General features: G+C 40.5%; 2 protein-coding genes, 1 long non-coding RNA gene and 2 other non-coding genes across 5 annotated transcripts; 3 read left to right on the forward strand and 2 right to left on the reverse strand.

The window, feature by feature from the left end:
• Positions 1–204: 204 nt before the first annotated feature.
• On the reverse strand, positions 205–7822 carry LOC113881498 (putative olfactory receptor 2W6). Its single transcript, XM_027524509.1, is given in 2 exon segments — positions 205–1166; positions 7807–7822. Coding segments are annotated over 2 exon segments (978 nt in total).
• Positions 7823–10105: 2283 nt separating this feature from the next.
• Positions 10106–12609, forward strand: LOC113881639 (olfactory receptor 2B2-like). Its single transcript, XM_027524717.1, has one exon. The coding sequence runs from the start codon at positions 10210–10212 to the stop codon at positions 11152–11154; it is 945 nt and encodes a 314-aa protein (XP_027380518.1). The 5' UTR covers positions 10106–10209; the 3' UTR covers positions 11155–12609.
• Positions 12610–13180: 571 nt separating this feature from the next.
• Positions 13181–27066, reverse strand: LOC113881722. The gene is made up of 4 exons (XR_003508128.1): positions 26764–27066; positions 22885–23007; positions 14723–14786; positions 13181–13607 (listed from the first exon to the last, which is right to left on the reverse strand). It is a non-coding gene; the product is annotated as an uncharacterized LOC113881722 (long non-coding RNA).
• On the forward strand, positions 23164–23234 carry TRNAG-GCC. Its single transcript has one exon. It is a non-coding gene; the product is annotated as a tRNA-Gly (tRNA).
• Positions 23591–23662, forward strand: TRNAM-CAU. The gene has a single exon. It is a non-coding gene; the product is annotated as a tRNA-Met (tRNA).
• Positions 27067–27068: the final 2 nt, after the last annotated feature.

Here is a 27068-nt window from a genome sequence, read left to right on the forward strand (position 1 = left end):
TCCTTGACTTAGAAGGACTTGAGAGAAATACAAGTGATGGTCAGCTAAGGAATTTGCACTTTCTCAACCTAGCCAAACCATTGAATTCCCGCATCTCATTAAGTCCCTTCTCAGTCTGTAATGTCAGAACACTCCTTTATTTGCTAGGTCTGACAGTGTATATAGAAGGTGGATCAAAAGACAGTCCCCAGATTTGATGACTTTTTACTCTACTTCTGCCTCTCCCTTCCCTAGTACCTTCTTCATGGCCTCTTTAACATCTTTGTTTCTCAGTGTATAGATTAGGGGGTTAACACTGGGAGTGACTATTGTGCAGAAAAGAGTAAGGAACTTGCCCTGGTCCTGGGAATAAGTGTTTGCTGGCTGGAGGTACATGTATATAATAGTACCATAGAAGAGAGAGACAACAATGAGGTGGGAGCTACAGGTGTTGAAGGCTTTCTTTCGCCCGGCAGCTGACTTGATCCTTAGCACAGCTCGTGCAATATAACCATAAGAGACGAGGATGAGGATGAGTGGTGCCAGGATGATAAAGATTGCCAAGGCAAATGCCAGTGCCTCAAGGGTCATGGTATCTACACAGGCCATGCCAATTAGTGCTGGCATCTCACAGAGAAAGTGGTCCACCCGCCGGTGCCCACAGCGAGGTAGCATCAACATCTAGGGTGCCATTATGAGAGAATTGCCAAAGCCACTCAACCATGCCACTGAAGCCAGCTGCCCACAGAGACGCGGGTGCATGATAACAGTGTAGTGCAGGGGTTTGCAGACTGCAGCGTAGCGGTCATACGCCATGACAGCCAGGAGAACACACTCCACCCCTCCCAGAGCCAGGACGAAGTAGAGCTGGATGGCACAGCCCAGATAGCTGATGGTCTTATCTGCACCCTGAAGGTTGTAGAGCATCTGAGGGATGGAACCTGTGGTGAAGCACACATCTAGGAATGAGAGGTTGGCCAGAAAGAAATACACCGGTGTGTGCAGCCGGGAATCCACAACTGAAAGCAAGATGATGGTCATGTTGCCAAGAAGAGTCAGCAGATAAAAAGTGAGGACAACCACAAAGAGGATCAGCTCTAGGTGGGGACAATCAGAGGAGCCCACCAGGATGAAGCCTTCAAAAGTACTTGTGTTGTATTGTCCGAAATGGAAGTGAGAGTCAATTCCTAGGTAGGTTGATAAGAGAAGTCCAGGGTCCCAGAGGAGGAGAGAGGGATCTGAAATTCTCAAGGAGGAAAGGACAGAGCTGGTGATTGCGCAACAAAACAATTCGTCTTTCTCAAAGATATGCTTTTCCTTAAACTGAGTACCAATGATTATATAACAACAATGTATCCTGCTTGAGGACATGTTTCTCCTTCTTGAGAACCTTCTAACTAATCTTATCATTTAAATGTTGTGGGAGTGGGTCTGGTGAGACCTTTCTACTGTTAGTTCTAATCTTGTTAATTTTAAGATTTATGTTGTGGGAATGGGTCTGATAAAAATATATAAGTCCTTGATAAGATTAGCAAGTGGGGCACCCTCCGTCCACTGTCTGATGTCTATGTCAGAAGCTTTCTCTGTAAGTTTTTCAGTTTAATAAAACTCTGCTGCACAAAAGTTCTTGAGTGATCAAGCCTGGTTCCTGGTCCTGAAGCTAAATCTTCTTCAGAGATCACAAATCTCACATTGTTCACTGTAAGCTACCTGAAGTATAGCCAAATATAACAATGAGGAATAAGAGAATTTTCCAAGAAGAATATTTTAACTAAGCCTTTATTATTTTAGCATTATTTTTGTTGTTGTTCAGTCAGTAAGTCATGTCTGACTCTTTGCAACTCCATGAACTACAGCATGCCAGGCTTCTCTGTCCTTCACTATCTCAAGGAATTTACTCAAAATCATGTCCATTGAGTCAGTGATGCCATCCAACCATCCAGCCATCTCATCCTCTCATCCAACCATCTTCTCCTCTTGCCCTCAAACTTTCCCAGCATCAGGGTCTTTTCCAATAAGTCAGCTCTTTGCATCAGGTGGCCAAAGTATTGGAGCTTCAGCTTCAGCACCAGTGCTTCCAATGAGTATTCAGGGTTGATTTCCTTTAAGATTGACTGGTTAGATCTTCTTGCTGTCCAAGGAACTCTCAAGAGTCTTCTCCAGCACCACAGTTCAAAATCATTAATTCTTCGGTGCTCAGCCTTCTTTATAGTCCAACTGTCACATCCATACATGACTACTGAAGAAACCGTAGCTTTGACTATATGGACCTTTGTTAGTGAAGTGATGTCTCTACTTTTTAATACAGTATCTAGGTTTGTCATAGTTACTCTTCCAAGGAGCAAACATCTTTTAATTTCATGGCTGCGGTCACTGTCTGCAGTGATTTTGGAGCCCAATAAAATGAAATCTGACACTGTTTCCACATTTTCCCCTTCTATTTGTCATGAAGTGATAGAACCAGATGCCAAGAATTTAGTTTTTTGAATGTTGAGTTTTAAGCCAGCTTTTTCATTCTCCTCTTTCACCTTCATCAAGAGGCTCTTTAATTTCTGCCATTCTGTCTTTCCTTTCTGCCATTAAAGTGATACCATCTGCATATCTGAGGTTGTTGATGTTTCTCCCAGCAATCTTGATTCCATCTTGTGATTCATGCAATCTGTTAAAAAAAAAACACACACAAAAAACTATAAGTACAATTCATACCCTAGTTCAATTTGTCCCCTAACTATCCTCAACCTTACTCCTACTCTTGTGTAGAGAAGTAACCAGTGTCATTAATTTTAAAAACTTTTAAATATACACAAAGTCTCAATTTGTTTCTTTTCTAGCTTTACTTCATGCCCCATCTTCCTCTAGATATTACCTTCTGCCCCTTTCCAGATTATTCAAGCTACTGTTAATTACATAATAATATTAATTAAGAATTAGTCATTCTTATTATTCTTAAAAAAAAAAAACTAGATATTTTCTCATGTAATCTCATGCAGACACACAAAACATAATAAAATCATATTTCAGTGTCTTAAGTTATTGTTTTATAAAAGTAGAACCATGTAATGTATTTGTTTCAGCATTTTTGATTTCCTCATTCAGCAAAACCTCAAGAAAACATCTCCAAGACGTGTTAGTGCTATAATTCCTTGTTTCAGATGAATGAACACTTTCCATTCTGTGAATATATTATCTAGTAAATTTCTTATCAAAAGACCCTATATTTTTCTTTGTCATTGGTTATTAAAACATTTCTGCATTAAATATTATTGTTCATTTGTCCTTTTTAGGGGAATGATTCCTGCAAATAACAGCACTAGATTGAGAGTTTATGTAGTTTTTAGAAACCATTGCCATATTTTCCCCAGGAAAACTTGTGACACTTTGAATTTCCACCAGTAATCTGTGAGTAGCACTTTTCCTTCATTCTCATTGGCAATAAAATTAAATTCTTCTTTTGCTTCCAGTCTGGTGAATATGAAGAGCTTTATCATCATCATTTTAATATCTCTTTCTCTATTTGAGAATTTGGCCACACTTTCTTATATGTCTTGTTTATTTGGATTTGCTATTCTAAATCGCAAAGAGTTGGACACAACTTGGTGACTGAACAACAACAACAAATTGTCTATTCATATAATTGCTTTCCTATTGGGATATTTGTGGGTTTTCCCCATGTTTGTTAAAATCATAATCTTTTTTTCTGAATTATAAATATATGTCTTCTAAATCTACTCACCTGGAAAAGAAATTGAAAAGAACTTGAATAATTAAAATAAAAATATAATATTTTGGCCAGAATAAATACTATAATATAAAACATTTAAATCTTACAAGACAATCTATATAATCGTGAGCTGAAGAAGAACTTGGTTACTCAACCTGGAAATTTTAAAACTCTATAAAAAATATAGAATATATTGGTTCTACATAAATTCTTTAAAACTGCTTTACGTAAAATGTGTTATAAACCAAGTTAAGCAATTTTCTTAAGATAAAATAAATTAAGGTCTATTTTCTGATACCCAAATCAAAGGTTTGGTAGCATAAACTCAGATGGGTTCTCAGCAAATTTACATATAGAATAAAAATTTCTTCCTGAGAGAAATAAGTAAGTCACTTTAGACTGGAAAATGAATTCCAATTCAATAGCAGAAAGTCCAAACTGTCTTTGAAAGATATTTTAGTCCCCTCTGTCATTTTGTTAGACAAAGTTTAGGATTAAGTCCCTGGAGAAAAGGTTTGCTGAGCAAATCAAAGATGAAAGAGGAATGTCTCTTCGTAAAGCTCTCCTCCTTCTCTCTTCCCACTGGGTATGTGGTTAATTGCTATAAACTATGAGGGAAGACTTTTTGCAATTCAGTGTTTGAGATTTCTGCCAGAGACCAAAGCAAATACCAGTATTGATCATCCATTTTGAAAAACTAGTTGGAAAAAAAAATCAAAATAGCAATTCGTGTACTAATTACAAGTGATGCCAGAACACCATTCAGATCAGCTGTAATACTTCATTCTTATCTTCCAGTTAACTCTGAATGGAGACATCATGACTTGCTACATTTTTAGTGTAACTAAAAGAAGCTGAATGAATTTCATCAAATCAGTTATACAACTACATAGCATATGAAGATGACATTTTATCTGTGCACTTTAAATTAGCCCTATTTCGAACTCAAGTCTTTGTGGACATAAAATTGATCTATCGCCAATGTTTAAGATGGAGGTAAGTAGAATATATTTCAAAAAATTACTAAATAAAATGACACTAAAATTTGAGTATTCTAAGCATGCATTTCATGGACTGTTTATATTTCAGATCTCAGCAAAGACCAACAACTTATCTGTTAGGAAAAATCTGATTTTATCCAGCTTCAGCTTCTAAAAACTTTTTTATATATTATGTGTAAGTATATATTTTATATGTGATATAGTTTATATTTTATATCATTATATATTTTAAGTATAAATTACATATGTACATACAAATTATATTATATATTATGTACAAATATGTTCAAATATTTTTTATACAAATATATTTTGAACATATCCGTAAAATCTATGGGAAATAAGAACTTTAGAGCAGGTCGGCTTTAGGTTCTAATCTTTAGTCTGTTATTTACTAGCTCCAGGACCTGAGGAAAGTAATTTCTCTAAAAATATAAATTCAGTTTCTGCCTGAAAGTTTAATCTTTAATAAAATGGAAAAAATTTTTGGCAAATTTCCTCATATTGATGAGCCAACTTACAATGTATTAGCCGTGTGAAAAATTACTCCTATCATTCATCCTTTTGGGCTTCTCTGGTGGCTCAGACAGTAAAGAATCCACCTATAGTGTGGGAGACCTGGGTTTGAGTCCTGGGTTGGGAAGATCCCCTGGAGGAGGGCATGGCAACCCACTCCAGTATACTTGCCTGGAGAATCCCCATGGACAAAGGAGCCTGGTGGGCTACAGTCCATTGGTGGCAAAGAGTCGGACAGGACTGAAGTAACTGGGCAAAGTGCTTTGAGTTCCCACATCACTATCATACTTTGACTAACATTAGCATGTTCATCTTTTTACTCCTGCAAAAATATGGTATCTATGTGGTATTTGGAAGCCTACCTCATAGGGATATGAAATAATTTGAGAAAATGTAACAGTAAACAGTTTTTGTGCTAAAAGAAAAATATCATGCCCATAGTCTTACTGAAGGTAAAACTGATATCCAAAGCTATTTAATAACTTGCTCAGTTATACAATGATTTACTGGCTATTTGGGGACTAAAATTCTTGTTACTTCTATCATCTCAAGGCTCCTTCCATAGTGTAGCTTAAAATGATGCTTCCAAGACTGCTGAACTTTACCTTTTTGAATGTTCAAAGTCAGATATGGGATAAGAGAATTCAGTAGAGAGATGATAGATATAAGATTAATACATCACAGATAAAATTTATTAATATCTCATCAGCAGCTTTCTAAACTTCTCTCCTTCTATCAACTTCCAATAACATCTGTATTAACCCAGTTATATTCCCTTTCTAATCTCCTTGATATCTCTCATAATTCAAATGTTTTCTTCTGCTGCCCTCTTGAATGCTACTCAAAATGAGATAAACAGTATCTTGAGATTCTGGCAATGTATGTTTACTCAAAAGCAGAGGAATCTTCTCAGTGGCCTTTCAGGAATTAGCCACAATTGCAAGCAATTAGTACTCTTGCCTGGAAAATACCATGGACGGAGGAGCCTGGAAGGCTGCAGTCCAGGGGGATGCGAAAAGTCGGACACAACTGAGTGACTTCACTTTCACTTTTCACTTTCATGCATTGGAGAAGGAAATGGCAACCCACTCCAGTGTTCTTGCCTGGAGAATCCCAGGGACAGGGGAGCCTGGTGGGCTGCTGTCTATGGGGTCGCACAGAGTCGGACACGACTGAAGCGACTTAGCAGCAGCAGCAGCAGAGAGATGTCCACAGGTAATACTCAGGAGCCTGTCTGATATAATTTCAGAGAAGCAGATAAGGACTTCCTAGGTTTTTGTTCTTTTGTTTTGTTAATAAACACTTCAGTCCTAACACTGGGGATATGAATCAGAATCAAATTACTTAAAACTTCTAAAATGCAAAAATGATAGCCCAACTACTTAGTCTAAAGATATACTTTCAAGAATGGATAAATATTTGAGGTTACTGTGTGCTTGAAAGACAGGTGAATGTACAAAAAAAAAAGAGTAAAGCAGAATACAAGAATTCAATGCTCTGAAACCTCCTGTTTTCTCTCCTCATTACTTTCTGGCTCCAACATCTTTATATCTTATTCTGCTCCAGTGCTTTCTGCTGGAGTGATAAATGTTATCCCCTTACTATGCCCTCATTACAGAACATGAGAGGATATTACATATGACAAGATATGTGAACTAATATATCATATTGATGCAGAAACAGTTTATCATGTTTGTATGTAGCGAATCTCAGAGGGAGAGGGTCAGTTGATTAAATAAATTAACTGATTCCCTCTTCTGTAATCTTCCATAGAGAGGACTTTCTTGACTGAGTTCCAGGAAGTAACATCCTATCTAGGATCAGTCAGGAAAAGACATTGTCCCTGTGAGAGGAGAAAATACATGCAATGTCCTCCATGATGAGATACCTCCTGAGCAATAATATAAGAACTGTGTCACTCTTCAGTATTTCATTTAGAGAGATACTATACCTTATCCAAACAGGAATACTGAGAATGAAAGTGGTTCTATTACCAAACTGTAAGCACAGTAGGAGACAACTCAACAGTCCTGGGTAGACTGGGGAGTGTCATTCACCCCAGTTACATGGACTAGAGGGGATCTGTTCAACACTTGTGCAACTCAAGGAAAGTATGGATTGTGTGAAATCTCTCTACTGATGCCATTTATCCTGTTTTACCTGATTCCTCCATTCCTTGGCAACATTTTTTTTTTTTGCCAAGAAAATACAAAATGCCCCCACACAATCCATCCCTTAGAAAAAAATCCTTGCAGATTCGGACATAATTTTTTAAAAACATGAAGAGTTTAAAAAATTAATTTTCTTGCAAAGATCTGCACCCTAATGGGGATCAAAGTATTAAACCAAAGCAATGCTGGTCTGAGAGTTAAATACAGCAAGTAAATTAGTGTGTGTGTGTGTGTGTGTGTGTGCACTCAGTCCCTCAGTTGTTTCCAACTTTTTGTGGCCCCATGGACTGTAGCCCACCAGATTCTTCTGCCTGTGGAATTTTAAGTGAGGATTTTTTTTTTTAATGTTAAAAGAATAATATCTGCTTTTTAAAAATTAGAACAAAAAACAGGTAAATTTATAAATAATTCTGCTTACTCTCCACCATCCCCATTTCTTAGGAGTGACACTTTCTTCTGTATTCTTCAAGGTAATTTTTAATTTATGTATTGGTATCTTTATGTATGTATGTATAAAATACGATTTTTAAAATTGATAGAATCATCATTTTAAAAATGTTCAGTAACTACTTTTTTTCATTTAGAGATATATTTGAATGTCATTTTATGTCTATATCTATGACTATGTTTCTCAAAGTTTTTGTCAAATGAGAGCAAGGCAATTTTTAGGGGACTAGTAGTCCGAGAATAAGAACAAAATTAAAACACACGTTGCTAACATTCAAATGAACCTGAATAATCATGAAAAATTTATATTCTGATATTGATAAAATAATAAAATAATTTAGAGTATCCTGTTAAGATTTCTTCAGGATGAATACATGTTTAGCAGGTGGAACTGACATATCAGCAGTTTTAGGAAATTCAGAGATGCTTTAAGCATCTCAGGAGGGCTTCCTGTGTGGCTCAGAGGTAAAGAATCCGCCTGCAATGCAGGAGACACAGGAGATGCAGATTTGTTCCCTGGGTTGGGAAGATCCCCTGGAGGAGGGCATGGCAACCCACTCTGGTATTGTTGCCTGGAGAATTCTATGGACAGAGGAGCCTGGCAGGCTTACAGCCCATGGCATCGCAAAGAGTCGGACATGACTGAAGTGACTGGGCAAAGTGTCTCAGAGTTCCCACATCACTATCATACTTTGACTAACATAACGGTGTTTCTATGTGCCAGGCACTATGCCAGCCAATATTCACTGAAAAATCACATTTATACTTCACAGCAGGTGGTTACTAGGATCCTTACTTTGAGGGTTGATAGTTTAGGGGCTAAGGAGGAAAAAGGAAGGTGAGTTTTCAACTGGCAGAGTCATCTTTCATTGGTAACCTTAGAAAATTTATAGTTTTATAAACCATAAGTAACTTCTCTCTGAGCAACCTCAGAGACTTTGAAACCCTCTAACTTCTTTCATCCATACTGCTCTGTTTCTAAGGGCCAGGGTCTAGACTAAACAATGTGTGTATATGTTTCATATCAAGACAAGGTAAAAAAGCAGGATTACCTTCACAAGTGAGAACTTGAAGATCAGAGGATAAGAAACATTCCCAGTGTAATGTAACTAATTAGGCAAGGTAGCCTATGAGCCTCGGAGAAGGCAATGGCAAGCTACTCCAGTACTCTTGCCTAGAAAATCCCATGGATGGAGGAGCCTGGTAGGCTGCAGTCCATGGGGTCGCGAAGAGTCGGACACAACTGAGCGACTTCCCTTTCACGTTTCACTTTCATGCATTGGAGAAGGAAATGGCAACCCACTCCAGTGTTCTTGCCTGGAGAATCCCAGGGATGGGGGAGCCTGGTGGGCTGCGGTCTATGGGGTCGCACAGAGTCGGACATGACTGAAACAACTTAGCAGCAGCAGCCTATGAGCCTAAGTCCAGTTCCGTATCATTAAATAATCTTATATGAATTCTGAGCTTCTAAAAAAAAAAAAATGTCCTCAGTTGTATCCATTATTAGATACTTTCTACATGTTCTTTTTTTTTTTTTTGGAGGGGGTGAGATTTACACAATTTTAATTAGTTGTAATTTACACAGTTTTTACACAGGGAATCTCATTGGCATTAGGAGAAAATAGATGGCACTAGGGGTAAAGAGTTCACCTGCCTACCCAGAGGGATGGTATGGGGAGGGAGGAGGGAGGAGGGTTCAGGATGGGGAACACATGTATACCTGTGGCGGATTCATTTTGATATTTGGCAAAACTAATACAATTATGTAAAGTTTAAAAATAAAATAAAATAAAATAAAGAGTTCACCTGCCAAAGGAGATGCAGGAGATGTGGGTTTGAGCCCTAGATTGGGAAGATCCCCTGGAGGAGGGCATGGGAACCCACTCCAGTATTCTTGCCTGGACAATCCCAAGGACAGAGGAGCCTGGCGGGCTACAGTCCATAAGGTCGCAAAGAGTTGGACATGACTGAAGTGACTTAGCACACTCTCACAGAAAGATTTCAAATGGCAGGAACTGTGTCTATATATATCTAATAGACGGTACCCAGGGTAGAAAGAAGTGAGAACAATGAATTTACAGAATAACAAAAGATCAAATTTTGATATTTTATATAAAATAAATTCTATGAATATAGAAACATGTTACTTTAAATTTTTTGAAATTTATTTTACTAATATATTTAAATAAGAATAGAAACTCTTGAAATACTTAGAAAGATAAATATGTATATTTTTCTCAATATATTTTCACATTATATCATCAGTCTGTAAGTTTATACAAATTGTTAGCAAAATGCTTAAAACTGACAGTAAATAAATGTGCTTGTTAACTTACTTTTTATATTCCAGAGAACCAAGAGCTGACCATTTAACATGAATAGGATCAATGAGAGTGTCCCCCCCCAAGAGTTCATCCTCTTAGGTTTCTCAGATCGACCACGGCTGGAGCTTCCACTCTTTGTGGTGTTCCTGATTTCCTATATCTTGACCATCCTGGGCAATCTAGCAATAATTATTGTGTCCCGTCTGGATTCCAAGCTCCATACCCCCATGTATTTTTTTCTTACCAATCTCTCACTCTTGGACCTTTGCTACACCACAAGTACAGTTCCACAAATGCTGGTAAACATACGCAGCATCAGGAAGGTGATTAGTTACGGCGGCTGTGTGGCACAACTTTTCATTTTCCTGGCTTTGGGTTCCACTGAATGTCTCCTCCTGGCTGTCATGTCCTTTGATAGGTTTGCAGCTATTTGTCGGCCTCTCCACTACTCCGTCATCATGCACCAAAGGCTCTGCCTCCAGCTGGCAGCTATATCCTGGGTTAGTGGCTTTAGCAACTCAGTATTGCAGTCCACCTTGACCCTGCAGATGCCACTCTGTGGCCACAAAGAAGTGGATCACTTCTTCTGTGAAGTTCCTGCTCTGCTCAGGTTGTCATGTGTAGACACAACAGCAAATGAAGCTGAACTATTCTTTATCAGTGTGCTATTCCTTCTAATACCTGTGACACTCATTCTGATATCATATGCTTTTATTGTCCAAGCAGTGTTGAAAATACAATCAGTGGAAGGTCGGCGAAAGGCATTTGGAACATGTGGCTCCCATTTGATAGTGGTGTCACTTTTTTATGGCACTGCTATCTATATGTACCTGCAACCACCATCCCCTGTCTCCAAGGATCGGGGAAAGATGGTATCCCTTTTCTATGGAATCATCACACCCATGTTGAACCCCCTTATATACACACTTAGGAACAAAGATGTAAAGGGCGCATTTAAGAGTCTGATTGCAAAGATTTTCTTAATCAAGAAATAGGAATACCCAAATAATAGGCCTTGTTAAAACTTGAAGTTTATTTATTTTAATAATTTAATAAATTATTTAACTTAATAATAACTAATTTAATTTAATTTAATCCATCCAAGTTGCTTTAGTCTACTCTTAGAACTGATATGATGACCTTCTTCAAATAAAATGTCACTGACAAAAAACTGCATTTATTTCCTCCTGTCTACCTATAGTCATTGCACAAGTCCTGAGAACTGGTACATTATGATCCTCTAAAATATTATAAGCTTGAAATATTTAAAGTCTCAGGCTTTATAACACTGGTTTGTATACTTGGTAAAGAGTCTTAAACTTCTGTGAGTCTAAAATAAAAGCTTAGGAAACATAACATTTTTATACACATTCAAATGTGCTTACACATCACAAATATTTTATTAATTACAGGGGATACAACAGAAGTCCATAAAGCCATACAAAGCCCCCCCTCCCTTATAGATATAAAGTTAATGATAATAGTTTAAATTTTAACACTATTCCCACATTAAAACAACATTTGGCTTGCACAATGATTTTTCTTCCACAATTTTACCTGGATCTCTTCTCATGTCTATACTTTCCATTTATCCTAAATTGAAGTACCTTATCCTATTTCATCTACCAAATAAATTTGTATTTATTTATTTGTATTTATTTATCTGAATCACACACTCTTTATTGGAATTTTTTTTCATGATTCAATTACCATCTATGTTATCTGTCTCCTTTTAAGCCCTGAAGCAATTAGAATCTAATTCATAAAACTAGCAGAGTATATAACAATATTCATTGCTTGTTTAATGCACTTCCTTTGTTCAAGAAGGAAAACTTATTATGTTAGCTCCCTTAGGTAACATGGATTATAATTTATTCTTCTTCCACATGGCCTTCAGAGCTCATCAAAGTGCTGAGAAAAATATTTGCACACTGAGTCAGTTTTTGGCTGATTTAATGAATAGCTGGCGTGCTGGGTCCATGGGGTCACAGTCAGACATAACTGAGTGACTGAACTGAACTGATGAATAGTTGCACTGTAGTAATTTTAACTGCTTCTTTTTCTAATTACTTCTTCTACTAAATACAAAAACAGAAAGTTCAATAACTAAAAAATACAATTAGCATGTTTCCTTTGAATACCGGTATTCAAAATGTACCAACAAGGTACATTTCTGCCTCAGTGTAATTTTCTGACACAACATGGTGGATCTTAAAACTTCAACCTGCATCAAGACCACCTTGATGGTGGTCTTTTAAAAGATGGAGGGCTTTTAAAATCCAAGATCCCTGGGAGTCAACCCACCTACACTCCCAGAGTTTCTCAAGTAGGAAGTCTGGAGGGAGGGGCCAGGAATTGCATTTCTAATTAATTCTCAGGTTGTGCAGATCAGGGACCGCACTTTAAGGACTGCTGTGCTAATGGTTAAAATGAATAAAGAGGTCTTGCTAGTACTGGGGCTCAGGGTGGGCCACCTCCTAAAATATCACAATGGCATTATTTTGAGTTGAAGTTGCCTGAGAAGCAGCAGATGCAAGAAGGAAACTCTGACCGTCCTCTATGCCCTGGAAAACAGAGAACAAATCTCTCATGTGAAAGGTACCCTCCCCACATTTGGAGGTAAGGAGGACATCTTGATCAGCACAGATAGGGAATTCGAGCTAAGAAGCCAGTATAAACCAACTGTTTTTAATTAAACATACAAATCACTGACCAGTTCTAGGATTCACATTTCAGTTCAGTTCAGTTCAGTCGCTCAGTTGTGTCCGATTCTTTGGGACCCCATGAACCGCAGCATGCGAGGCCTCCCTGTCCATCACCAACTCCTGGAGTTTACCCAGACTCATGCCAATTGAGTCGATGCCATCCAACCATCTCATCCTCTGTTTTCCCCTTCTCCTCTTGCCCTCAACCTTTCCCTGACTCAGGGTCTTTTCCAGTGAGTTGCCTGCTTGCGTCAGGTGGCTAAAGTATTGGAGCTTCAGCTTCAGCATCAGTGCTTCCAGTAAAATTCAGGGTTGATTTCCTTTAGGATAGACTGATTTGATCTCCTTGCAGTCCAAGGGACTCTCAAGAGTCTTCTCTAGCACCACAGTTCTTAGTAGTCTGGCTTGTTGAAAGAGGAAAAGTAAACTCAACCTCACTGTTTGAGGTCTTTTCTGGGACCTTTTCTGCAGTCTTGATCCAGGTGAATGGAAATTCAGGGTTCTTTTTTTGTCGAAAGGGCTCAACAGGCAGCTGAGAAGTACTCTGCCGAATGTGTTGCGAGGAATTCTACCGAGGTGCGCTGCTACTGCTGGCTGTGGGCAGGCTCCTGCAGGATCATGGCTCTGCCCTGCTTCTGAGCAAGTCATCTTCTCTCCTCCTTTCTGAGTAATTCATCCAGGAGCCAGGGTCCAAAGCCTCAAAGTCTGACAATGAACTGTCAGTTGAAGATTATATTTGTAATCTAAATTTAAATTTTAAGGAGAAAAAAAAATTGTCTTTTGAAAAGTTAAAAGACATTGTCAAATGTCAAAAGCGAACACAAAAAAAGACAAGCTCAAACCAAATCGATATCCAGGAAGTAGTTATAGCACAGTATCAATTCCAAACACGGAGCAGGTAACTTGATCACCTGGGAGGTGAATTTCCAGTCATTTGGAGGGGAGTACTTTTATCTTTTTAAAAGACATTTTTCTGCATCCAATATGTTACACAAAAAAATTAACACATCTCCCCCCCCCCCCACAAAAAAAAAGAAAGGAAAGGTACAAAAGAGCAAAGAAAGTATATGATCCATGTTCTCAAACTATGTTTTCTAAGAAACAAGTACATTTAACTGCATGAGAAAGAAAATGCAAGCAATAAAAAATTCTTCTTCTAAAAGTTTTAAATTTACCAATATATGAAATGTAAAACCCTGTGCAGAAGAAGCTGCACTGATATAATCATCAAAGAGGATGCTGTTGGGGGCTCTCTGATTCAAAACAGAATACACACTCAGATTCTGTTGACTTCAAAGACAAACAAAATCCTTACAAACACACTTTCATATAGGAAAGTTCTTCAGTGTCCCTCAGATTGATCTCACCTCCTCTGTGAAGAGTCTACCCTTGCTCACATGAGGGTATCCCACAGTCCTTTGAACTATCATAAATTACTGCATTGCATTCTTAAGCAGAACTTCCCAGGTGTCTCTTTTTCCTAACACTTAAAGTTACTTGAAATTTGGGACTTTTTTTCCTTCATCATTAATTTTCTCACTCCTCGGTACCTGGTATCAGGCTTCAGACACCCTGGATTTCCATAAACTTGAGTGGTAATTATATATTTTATATTTATAAGGTATAGATATTCCTATATTCAATTCCTGATTTCATTCATTATCATCTGAGTGATGAGGGGCTAACCCTAATCTCTCCACTCCCTCAACTAAAACATTGGGACAAGAATCCTGGCCTTGGAGGTTCTTTTACAGGTACTCAGGGAAGTAAGTAGTGGCATGTAACGGAAATGATCTCAACAGATGGTCTGATTTTGTGAATTTTCATGATGCTTTCAAAACCCTTCAATATACATTACCTGCTAAAAAGAAATACCCATTGCCACTGGATCAATTCCCTTCTCCAGGTCTCAATATCTCCTCCTGTAAATGAAGGACGTTAGGCTAGATTTAATCCATCCCTTAGTGAGCTTTCTTTCTGAGAAATTTGTTCTCAGGTGCCACTGAGGAATAGTCCAAAGTGGCATTACTCTTTTCTCTGACCGGCTTGTAGCTAGAGGACTAGCATAGTCCCTAGCATAGGGACCCAAAACTGCAGGTGAGATCCAAAGGCCACCCTCATGCTCACCCCACAGAATTCCCATACTCTAAAGCAAAATGGCTGTCTGGAGGCCTTACAAATAGCTGTGAAAAGAAGAGAAATGAAAAGCAAAGGAGAAAAGGAAAGACATAAGCATCTGAATGCAGAGTTCCAAAGAATAGCAATAAGAGATAAGCCTTCCTCAGTAATCAATGCAAAGATAGAGGAAAAACAACAGAATGGGAAAGACTAGAGATCTCTTCAAGAAAATTAGAGATACCAAGGGAACATTTCCTGCAAAGATGGGCTCAATAATGGACAGAAATGGTATGGACCTAACAGAAGCAGAAGATATTAAGAAGAGATGGCAAGAATACACAGAAGAACTGTATAAAAAATATCTTCATGACCAAGATAATCACAATGGTGTGATCACTCACCTAGAGCCAGACATCCTGGAATGTGAAGTCAAGTGGGCCTTAGAAAGCATCACTACGATCAAAGCTAGTGGAGGTGATAGAATTATTCCAGTTGAGCTATTTCAAATCCTGAAAGATGATGCTTTGAAAGTGCTGCGCTCAATATGCCAGCAAATTTGGAAAACTCGGCAGTGGCCACAGGACTGGAAAAGGTCCGTTTTCATTCCAATCCCAAAGAAAGGCAATGCCAAAGAACGCTCAAACTACTGCACAATTGCACTCATCTCACACGCTAGTAAAGTCATGCTCAAAATTCTCCAAGCCAGGCTTCAGCAATATGTGAACCGTGAACTTCCTGATGTTCAAGCTGGTTTTAGAAAAGGCAGAGAAACCAGAGATCAAATTGCCAACATCCACTGGATCATCGAAAAAGAGAGTTCCAAAAAACATCTATTTCCGCTTTATTGACTATGCCAAAGCCTTTGACTGTGTGGATCACAATAAATTGTGGAAAATTCTTCAAGAGATGGAATACCAGACCACCTGACCTGCCTTAGAACTGGACATGGAACAACAGACTGGTTCCAAATAGGAAAAGGAGTATGTCAAGGCTGTATATTGTCACCCTGCTTATTTAACTTCTATGCAGAATACATCATGAGAAACGCTGGGCTGGAAGAAGCACAAACTGGAATCAAGATTGCCTGGAGAAATACCAATAACCTCAGATATGCAGATGACACCACCCTTATGGCAGAAAGTGAAGAGGAACTAAAAAGCCTCTTGACGAAAATGAGAGAGGAGAGTGAAAAAGTTGGCTTAAAGCTCAACATTCAGAAAACGAAGATCATGGCACCTGGTCCCATCACTTCATGGGAAACAGATGGGGAAACAGTGGAAACAGTGTCAGACTTTATTTTTTGGGGCTCCAAAATCACTGCAGATGATGACTGCAGCCATGAAATTAAAAGACGCTTACTCCTTGGAAGGAAAGTTATGACCAACCTAGATAGCATATTCAAAAGCAGAGACCTTACTTTGCCAACAAAGTTCCATCTAGTCAAGGCTAAGATTTTTCCAGTGGTCATGTATGGATGTGAGAGTTGGACTGTGAAGAAAGCTGAGCTCCGAAGAATTGATGCTTTTGAACTGTAGTGTTGGAGAAGACTCTTGAGAGTCCCTTGGACTACGAGATCCAACCAGTCCATCCTAAAGGAGATCAGTTCTGGGTGTTCTTTGGAAGGAATGATGCTAAAGCTGAAACTCCAGTACTTTGGCCCTCTCATGTGAAGAGTTGACTCATTGGAAAAGACTCTGATGCTGGGAGGGATTGGGGGCAGGAGGAGAAGGGGACGACAGAGGATGAGATGGCTGGAAGGCATCACCGACTCGATGGACTTGAGTTTGAGTGAATTCCGGGAGTTGGTGATGGACAGGGAGGCCTGGCGTGCTGCAATTCATGGGGTCGAAAAGAGTCGGACACGACTGAGCGACTGAACTGAACTGAACTTTCCTGATGTGGCTCTGTCCCTCTCCTGCCTCTTCAAATCCACCTTCAGAAGAACGTTGCTTTGACGAGCCAACAGTCATTCTAAAGAACTTAAAAGCCCAGAGAGTCGTTGCTGCAACGGTCAGAGCACGAGGTTTTGCTTTGAGTGACAGGTCAGGGCGTGCTGGGAGCAGGTTGGGGGCGAAAGGGTTCCTTCCATCCTCGCTGTGCGACAAGCCTTTGTCCACCACGCTGGCTCTGGTTCAGCCTCAGTTTTGTTCCTATTTGTTCTCCGACCCATGTGACACTGCTAAGTCTCTCCTGGTGCTTCTGATTGGCTGCCCGCCTGACTCAGTTCCCCGACCCTCTCACATCCATCCTTGGACCAATCATCCTTCCTAGTCTCGCTACCCACGCTCTACTTGGTAACATCCTGCTGGTGGAGCCTGGTACTGACATCCCACTTCTTTCACTTCCGTTCAGACATCAACTTCTTATTAATAGATACGTGTTAACTTGTCCGTGCTCTTTATGTTTAATTCCTCTATTGGTTTAATTACTACAGATTTATAAGAAACCTTACTATCAATCAAGACCAACTTTTTCTTTCTTATCAAAATTATATGGTTCTTTTCTTGGCTCTTGATATTTCCCTAGGAAGAGGTTCAGAGAATGCTTTCCCCAAAATACACCATGCTGGCATAAGGATTATTTTGAGCTGAAGGCAATGGAGAAGAAGCAGACAGAAAAATTCTCTTCTCTCCCATGCAAACAGGAAGGGCAGGAGGATTCCTACTCGCCAAAGACAAACCTAGACTTCTCAGCCCAGAGAAGGCTTAGAGTTCGATTCCACCACCATATAAAGGTTTTGTCACCCTAAAAATTTCCCCATGTCATCCCTTGCAATAACCCTTGAGTCATGGCCTCTTACAAGATTTAAAAAGAGTGTTATCTTTTAAAGAGTCCTGTGGTGACCCAAGGATGAAAGAGCAGATAAAACCAAAGAGGGTCTTGAAATGCAGGAACAGAAAAACCAGACCTTTATCATCCTTCCCTTCCCCATGTTGTAACTATTAACAGATTTCAGGTCCTCCTAAGCAGTATAACTTGTCTCCCCTCCTACCCTATGGGGAGGTTTTTACCTTATTCCACCTCCACCCAGTATACGTGCCTCATCCAATCAGCAAATGACCCACAAGATCCGTATCCTACTCCTTGTACCCTGGGTATAAAAGTGGACAAAGATCCCTCCCTGTTCAACGTCAGTTCTCCCTTGAGCTTCCCCAGTGTTCTGACAGTGTCTCCCACTCTAATAAACTTTATTCTCCTCTCATTCTGCCTCATATCTGGAAATTCTTTTCTGACCCACACACAGACCAGGACTGAGTTGTCTTGGTGCTGGGAGAATGTTGCTTTTTATGGTTGAGCAGGCTTGGTGATGTGTAACACAGGTACACAATGCACAATGGAGGGAAGACGGGAGGCCAAAGGGTGGAGAAAATTTTTTACGATTAAATTTTTCTTCTCTTGTCATAAAATATGAATTTTGTTGCACATTACTAAGTTTAGATTTTTTGTTTTTTGATAGCCTAACACCTGAGACATTTGCAGAGCTAATGGTCAGAGTGCTATCCCTACTTTTGTCCTCGTACTATTGTCCCTACAGGCTCAAAATAGTGTCACTCATGCTAAAATCCATGATACTAAACCTAGACTGTAATTTCTGAATTAACTGCTGCTTCAACTTTCCCCAGGAATCTTATTAAACCAGCTTGGAATTTTCTGGTCAGCACTAATGAGATGATCTTGTCTCTTGGGTCCTCTCTGTCCCTCCCCTTTTCTAGAGAAAATCTGCATGATAAAGACCCCTAGCTGTTCTCTTCCCCTCCCCCACCCCCCAATAGGGTGTGTCCTGGTCCAAGATAACACTTTCTTTTCTTTTGCTAACGACTGTGCCTCTCCTCAATTCTAAAGGAAATCAGTCCTGAATATTCTTTGGAAGGACTAATGCTGAAGCTGAAACTTCAATACTTTGCCCACCTGATGTGAAGAACTGACTCATAGGAAAAGACCCTGATGCTGGGAAAGACTGAAGGCAGAAGGAGAAGGGCACAACAGAGGATGAGATGATTGGATGGCATCACCAACTCAATGGACCTGAGTTTGAGCAAACTCCAGGAGATGGTGATGGACAGAGAGGCCTGGTGTGTAGCAGTCCATGGGGTTTCGAAGAGTCAGACATGACTGAGCAACTGAACTGAACTGTGTGTGCTGGAAAACCTCCCATAACTAGCCTCCCTCCCACAACACCTTTCTTTCATCTTCAGCTGGTGAAGGTATTTGAAGTGGTAGCTTTGAGTCATTTCAGAGTTACTCAGTTTTCCTGAGTATTTCCCATGTACACAGGAGGTATACATGTTGTCAAACTAGTCTTTGTTTTTCTCCTGTTAATCTGTTCTTTTTATTACAGGGGTGTCTAAGCCAAGAATTTAGAAAGGTAGAGGAAATATTACATATCTGAAGTAGGGTCCTGGAGCAACATCCCATGGTGTGTGGCAGACAGAGGGCAGGACATGAAAGTATCCTTCATTCTCAGGGGACAAGGGAGATTACCAGTTTACCCAGATACAGGAGGAAATGACGTCAGGTTGGCTTATCTGTTGCCAGGGAAAACAGCTGAGGAGCACTGCCCTCACCATCCTTTTGATAAGCAACAGAGTAGACAGAGCTAGGGCAAGTACATAGGCACTTACTGATTAGTATCTATGATTAAGAGGGAAAGTCAGTTCTGTGAGTAGGGTGCAGGTGAAGCAGGCACTGGTGGAGCAGGGGAAGTAGGTACAAAGAGGAAAGGAACAGCCATCTTGGGCGGCCTAATCATACAATATGTGGATATGGGTGTAAGGCAGGCATGTGTGGCCTTTGGCATGATTTTAAGGAATATAGGCTGATCTACACCTAGTTATACATTAGCTCCCAGCCACCCCCACCCCTAATCTAAGCTGAACCCCCAGAGTGAGGCCTTTTTAAAGGAGAGGCTGCAGCTTCTGAAGAAGGTAGGGGCAGGAATGAAAAAATGAGAAGTATGGAGAGGATGGCACTTAAGACCACCTTCCAGGTTAAAAGACACTTGGAAACTATGAGAGGATACACTGACTGAAACTGACCACCCTGCAGGCACCATAGCAACCGTTTGCAGGAATTATTTTACAACAGGAGGTCAGGACTGCCTTATACAGAATTAACAAGCCACCACCAACCAGAGGTATTCAGAAAGGTCAAAGGAGATGCCATGTGTCCCACCACCTCCCAGAATCTTTCTTGCTGGCATCCATCTTGGCTGAGCAATGCGTGAGCCACAAGGAAGTACCCTGAGTCAGAATGACTGTGTTGGGGCCAGTGTGAGGAAAGCAGGAGAGACTCCATCTTGAAGCCTGTCACCCATCTTAAAGACAGGATGTGAACTGGGCTTGAACCCTGCCCAAGAGTGAGGAAACTGTTGCTAGTGAAAACCAGGTCTCCTGGAGACTTCCTTCCCTACAGATGACAAACGGAGATTGTAGTTGAGGTCAGGATGCCCCTGATAGATTAACCATGGAGATATCCCCCCTTGATGTATAATCATTGTCCCCCCTCCCTTTAACCTTAATTCTTTGTTCTCCTAGCACCAAAATCATATACAACAAAGAGGTTGCTAACATGTAACCAGTCACAAACGTAATGGGGGGCATAAAACTGGGCCTCTCAGAAACAGGGTCCTTGCTGGGAACTGATTCCCCCTGGACCTGCTGGCATAATAAACTGTACTCCACTGTCTTGCGTGTCCTTCGAGGTGTGTCTCCAGATTCCACAACAATTGGACAGAGACAACCCAGAAACTAATCCCATCACCATAAACCAGAGATTGGCAGAGCAGCTCTCCTGGATTCCCTTACCCTCCTGCTCTCCACCGCAAGACCCCTTCCCAATAGTCTCTTGCTTTGTCAGCACCTGTGCCTCCTCCGATAATTCATTTCAGAGCATCATACAAGAGTTCCCTTTCAGGCCTTGGAAGGGGTTCTTCCAGGAACAGACGGACAAATCAGGGACTGTCATCCTAAGCCCCAGACTGAATTCCAGTGTGTGTATGTGCACAGGATTTTAAGGAGTTTATACAGATCTTTCATCAGTTCTTACAGGAATGTGTGTACCACATGGTAAGAATCTCCCACCCTAGACTTTTAGGGGAGATAGGAGAAGGCAATGGCACCCCACTCCAGTACTCTTGCCTGGAAAATCCCATGGATGGAGGAGCCTGGTAGGCTGCAGTCCATGAGGTTGCTAAGAGTCAGACACGACTGAGAGAGTTAACTTTCACTTTTCACTTTGATGCATTGGAGAAGGAAATGGCAACCCACTCCAGTGTTCTTGCCTGGAGAATCCCAGGGACGGGGGAGCTTGGTGGGCTGCCGTCTCTGGCGTTGCACAGACTCAGACACGACTGAAGCGACTTAGCAGCAGCAGCAGTCAGAAACAGCAGACCAGCACCCATGGCTTTGAGCAATGGAGAGCTTCTTAAAGAGTTTAACTTGTGAGTTTAGTCCTTTTGTTTGTGCTGAGTTCACAGAATTTTCCTAAAACAGGAAGGAACTGTCAGGGAAATGTATGCCTCAAAGGAAAATTATAGCACACCCTTTAGTGTCATCTGATTCTGATTCAATGAGAGGTATTTTACAATTCTGTAAATTTTTGATAACTGGCAGCAATAAAAAATAATTCCTGTCTTGTTCAGTGGCTAAGTAGTGTCTGTATGCAACCCCATGGACTGCTGCACGCCACGCTCTTCTGTCTTCCACTGTTTCCTGGAGTTAGCTCAATTTCATGTCCATTGATCCCGTCATGCTATCTATCTCTTCTTCTGCCGCCCCCTTCTCCTTTTGCCTTTACTCTTTCCCAGCATCAGGGTCTTCTTCAATGAGTTGGCCCTTTGCATCAGGTGGCCCAAGTACTGGAGCATCAGTTTTAGCATCGGTCCTTCTACTGAGTAGTCAGGGTTGATTTCCTTTAGGATTGACTGTTTTTATATACTTCCAGTCCAACGGACTCTCAAGAGTCTTCTCCAGCATCACAATTTGAAAGCAGCAATTCTTCCTGGCTCAGCCTTTTTTTATGGTCCAGTTGCTGTCCATAGACATGCAAATTAATTCTATCTTCTGAGGGGACATTTTTTCCCTCCCCAGTCCACCTTCCTCACCAATCCTCAGCAGTATAAAAGCCAGTTTGGACTTTATTTAGACTTGACTTTCAATATTCCTGATCTATAAATGGCGTCCACTCTTTGAATTCTCCTTTTAATTGGTAGTAACACCTCACCAGTTATCTCATTAAAGAGGTAAAATCTTTCCAAAGGGGTTCACTTTTACACTTGTATGAGAGTCAAGATTGTATATTTTGGGGGAAAATTAAACTTTAAGTAGGCTTCCCAGGTGGGTGGTAAAGAACCGGTCTGCCAATGCCGGAGACGCAAGAGATGCATGTTCGATCCCTGAGTTGGGAAGATCCCCTGGAGAAGGAAATGGCAACCCACTCCAGTATTCTTGCCTGGAAAATCAAAGGAGCCTGGTGGGCTATACAGTTCATGGGGTTGCAAAGAGTCAGATGACTGAGCTGCACACACTATCACTCTTTAATTTGACTTTTATTCTCTATTTGACTGGAAGGAGTTTCTAGTGCCATTTTCATTACCATAGCAACCGGAGCCTAAGGTAAATCCACAGAATTCCTAAAACCCCCACTGCCTCTCCTTTGGGGTGACCAGAAGGGAACAGCACTAGGCTCCTTTCTCTCCCCTTTCCCTCTCATTCCTCTCCATCTTCCTCCTTTTGCTCTGACATGCTTCCCTTCCTCTTCTCAGATTCTCTTCCTCCTGGATCTCCCCTTCGTCCCCATTTTCTCCTTCCTTCCTGCCCTCGTCCCCCTTTTCTCCTCTTTCCCTATCTTCCAGAACCCGCCCGGACATGGAGCTCCTCCATACACACACACAGTTTCCCCCACCTTTCAAGGTGGGACGGGGGCCACCCTCCGCTGGGGCACGCCCAGGACTAGGTCACTCACACCCAGACCAGCCTCCGGTGTCGCAGAAGGACGCTCTTAACTTGCAGTGGAAAGGAGGGTTTCCTAAAAAGAAGGGAAGAGGGAACATTACAAGGTTCTATTCAGTAAAACCAAAAAACTAAACCTAACATATAATTTCGATGTAGCGAGTTAAAAAAAAAAAAACAAAAAACAACAAAAAAAAGCCATTTAGAAAATGAGCAAAACCGAGTGATACAAGCATTGGTGGTTCAGTGGTAGAATTCTCGCCTGCCACGCGGGAGGCCCGGGTTCGATTCCCGGCCAATGCAAAGTGTTTCTGTTTTTTCTTACCATTCTAATTTTGAAAATGCTCTGGTTTTGAGTTCGGAAATGTTCTATTTTTCGAATTTTGACCTACTCATATATTTTGTAACTGCAAGATCCGCAATCACTTCTGCTAGGTGAAAGGGGCAGACTGGTTGGCGACCGGTTGTTTTCCTAACAGAAACATCCAATTTTCTGCGTTCAGAATATATAAAATCAATGTTTTGGATTCATTCTTTTGTTTGTAGCATGAGTAACATCAATGAATGGGTTTTGAAAGAAGAGTTTCCCCAGTTTCTAAAAACAGCCCTTTACGTAAGGTGTAATAAAGGAATTACTTTGAACGCTTAGTGTCACGTTGAGCAGAGTGGCGCAGCGGAAGCGTGCTGGGCCCATAACCCAGAGGTCGATGGATCGAAACCATCCTCTGCTAGCTGTTTTGTATTTTTCCTGAGGGGGCGCGAGGGGGGTGCGTTGGTTCGAGGAAATGAAGGACTGTCAATCCCATGAGCGGAGGAGCCTGGTAAGCTGCAGTCCATGGGGCGCTAGAGCCGGACACGACTGAGAGAGTTAACTTTCACTTTTCACTTTCATGCTCTGGAGAAGGAAATGGCAACCCACTCCAGGGTTCTTGCCTGGAGAATCCCAGGGACGGGGGAGCCTGGTGGGCTGCCGTCTGGGGTCGCACAGAGTCGGACACGACTGAAGCGACTTAGCAGCAGTAGCAGCAGTCTTAGCAACCCTGTTGCCCGTCTTTCTATACCTGATGAAAACGGGTAATCCGGGAGTATATTTTTATTCCAAGAAAATTTTGAGACGAAAATAAGTCACAAATCAGAAAGGCTTTAATGTCAGGTGCCGTATCTCAGAGAGCAGAGAATTAGTGTTAACCCATCTTTACCTACTATCGTATTGTAAACAAGAACTTAGAATTAAATAAAACCATATATAGCTAATTTTAGTTTCAGAAATTTGGTTAAAGGGAGTTGGAATTTATTTAAAATTACAAATCTCAAAAATCTCTCCCCGCTGCTCTGTTTTCCTTAACACATCACTATGTAGTATAAAATTATATTTTATTTTATTCATTAAGTATTTTGTCCCCCTGTAATTGCTGTAGTATCTAGACCATGGCCTGTCACATCTTAGGCACCGCTTGTTTGTTAAGTACATGAAAAGCTACAATTTCAAATACACCAAACAACACTATTCATTGTTATTTTTCACCTTTAAAAAAATTACAAGGGTACAAAAATGACCACACAAAATCCATCTACTGTTTAACATTATGATATATATTCACTACAAATTTCTTTTATATTTATGGAAAACAACAACACATAAAATTGAAGTACCCTTCAGCTGCACCCCCAGCCCTAACATCCCTTTTCTTAGGGTAACTCTATCGTGAATTTGATATGCATATCTCCCGTTCCCCTAACCTCCCTTTTTTTCTTTGGATGAATAATTTTTATTTACCCAGAGCCTGAGAACAAGTCATATTATGAAGTTTTTATTTAAATAACACAATGCTTATTCAAAAGGGTTGACAAAGTATCTACATGAAAGGCTTTTCTTTATAATACCATTGATTAAGTCTATTTCTATGCAACAATCTATAACCAAACATGAGAATACCTAATATCTATCTACATAAATGTCTGGAATGGAAGGCCAAAGGGTCATATCTGATTTTCACTTGGTTCTAAAGTGAATTCCTTGGTGGTCCAGTGGCTAAGTCAACATGCTCCCAAAACAGAGCGCCAGGCTTCCATCCCTGATTAAGGGGCTAGATCCCACATGCTGCAACAAAGATCGAAGATACTGGGGGCCTCAGCTAAGACCTGGTACAGCCAAATTAATTAATTAACTAATAATAAAATATAAAGGCAACTTCTTTGTCAACATGGCAACGGAGTCTTTAGAAATCCTGTCATTAAAGCCCTTTTATCAACTGTATTTTTTTCCACATTAAAGTCCTATAACTGTATAGAATCACTATATGCACTTCAGGTGCCAGGTGAAATCTCATTTCATTTTCAATCTGCTTACACTGATGCCCATGGCAAATACAATTTCCATCGAGGTGGTTCTTAAAGTACTATCCTCAGTAGCAAGTTTTCTAATCTCACAGATCACCAGAGGCACATGTGATTAATCCAAAGGAAAACATTTGTCAAGAAAGATGAAACAATTCACTATTTTCTTCTGGGTTCTATTTAAGAATAAATTTTAAGACTGTTCTTGGATACTGTAACCATAGATTGAGCATCTTCTCAAAGTGTAAAATTCATGCTCCCTCCCAGCAAAAATCAGGATTTTGTCAGGTGTTTAGATTATAGAAAATATTCAAATATTTATCGTTTGAGGATCAGAACTAGTGTGTCCATGACCCTTTTGTTTTATTTATTTTAGGGTGCAGAATGTTTGATTTTTGACTTCTTTTTATTTGGACAGCTCTGACCAGACCACAAAACAATATCTCTCTCCCTCTCTCTCATGCCCACAAGTGATTTCTGGGGACGCTAACTTATATCCAGTGATTAAACAGAGACAGAAATTATCACTTTACTTATTCCAATTTACTGTCAGTAAAAAGTTGAAGCATTTCAATTGGATCTGGAAAACCCAAGGCCTTTGACCTGTCCTTCTGTTTCCTTGCCACAAGGTGGCAGAAGAGGGCAATACTTATATCACCCACTGACGGTAATTATCCCTCAGATCTCTTAACAGTGGAAGGAAAAAAATCTCAGAAAGAGCAAATAATAGAGGTGATGAATAGGAAGTCGATGTGTTCAGGATGAAATTAGGGGACTGCTCTTGCCAGCTTCCAAGACCTAATGACAGGGGCGCAGGTACTGGAAAAAGAGGAGTGAATGACAAACCCTGTATATTCTGCAGGACTCATTGACATGTTGGCATAACTTCCAGGAAGCTTGTTGCCTGTGACAGGGACAAAACTGTGCATCTGAAATAGGTCCATATCCCCAACTTTAAGGGAAGTAACAAAGGGAAAGACACTAAATGTTGCAGTCTTAAGTGGGGATATGAGTGTAGGGGCTTATTTTGCTGTTAATGGGGAGAAAAAAAAAAGAATTACAAAAGCAATCATTTGTTGGTGAAAGGGGATGCCAGGGTAGCGGAAGATGTTAATGATTCCAACTGAAAATTTAGGCAGTACTGAAAGATGCAGAGGAATGGGGAATTGAAGGACTTTCGATCATGCCTTGAGAAATTCCATTCCCTAATAATACTAACTAGCCCATGCGTTAAATAAATATGCTCTTCTCTTTAACACTGAGTTCTCTGATTTCTTTCGCGGGATTTTTAATTGTGAACTCAAGACACTACCAGAAAACTGTTTCCCCGGCCAAATGAGTCCTGGATGTCTCCCTTCCGTTGCATCCTGATTAAACACTGGAAGAACGCGGCTTTCCCAAGCAGCTGGGTTTCTTGTTCAACATTTTCTCTTTAAATACCGTCCCGGACCTTTAATATTCCCATAGCACTATGGCATAAATCATTCCAACTCACCCTAAGGTCTTCGTAGACAGGGCTAATGTTGCAGTACCTATTCTGTAGAGGATGGGAAATAGAAACAGGCAATTTCGCCCAGGATCCGACTGCAGAACACAGAACCGTTAATTTTCAGTATTTATGGCTCTAGGCTTCCGAGCCTTGTGCATTCCCCAAGATAAAGGTAGTAATTTACTTTCGAGAAAATCTCTACAAAACGCGCAAAACTGTTGGCAGAGTATCAGGCCAATTGCAACCCACGGCGGGCTTTTCAAATAGTACTGCTGCCCAATCAGAGGCGGGGGGCGTTACTCGCTTTGAAA

This window comes from Bos indicus x Bos taurus, chromosome 23 (genome assembly GCF_003369695.1).
Source record: "Bos indicus x Bos taurus breed Angus x Brahman F1 hybrid chromosome 23, Bos_hybrid_MaternalHap_v2.0, whole genome shotgun sequence".
NCBI classification, from domain to species: domain Eukaryota; kingdom Metazoa; phylum Chordata; class Mammalia; order Artiodactyla; family Bovidae; genus Bos; species Bos indicus x Bos taurus.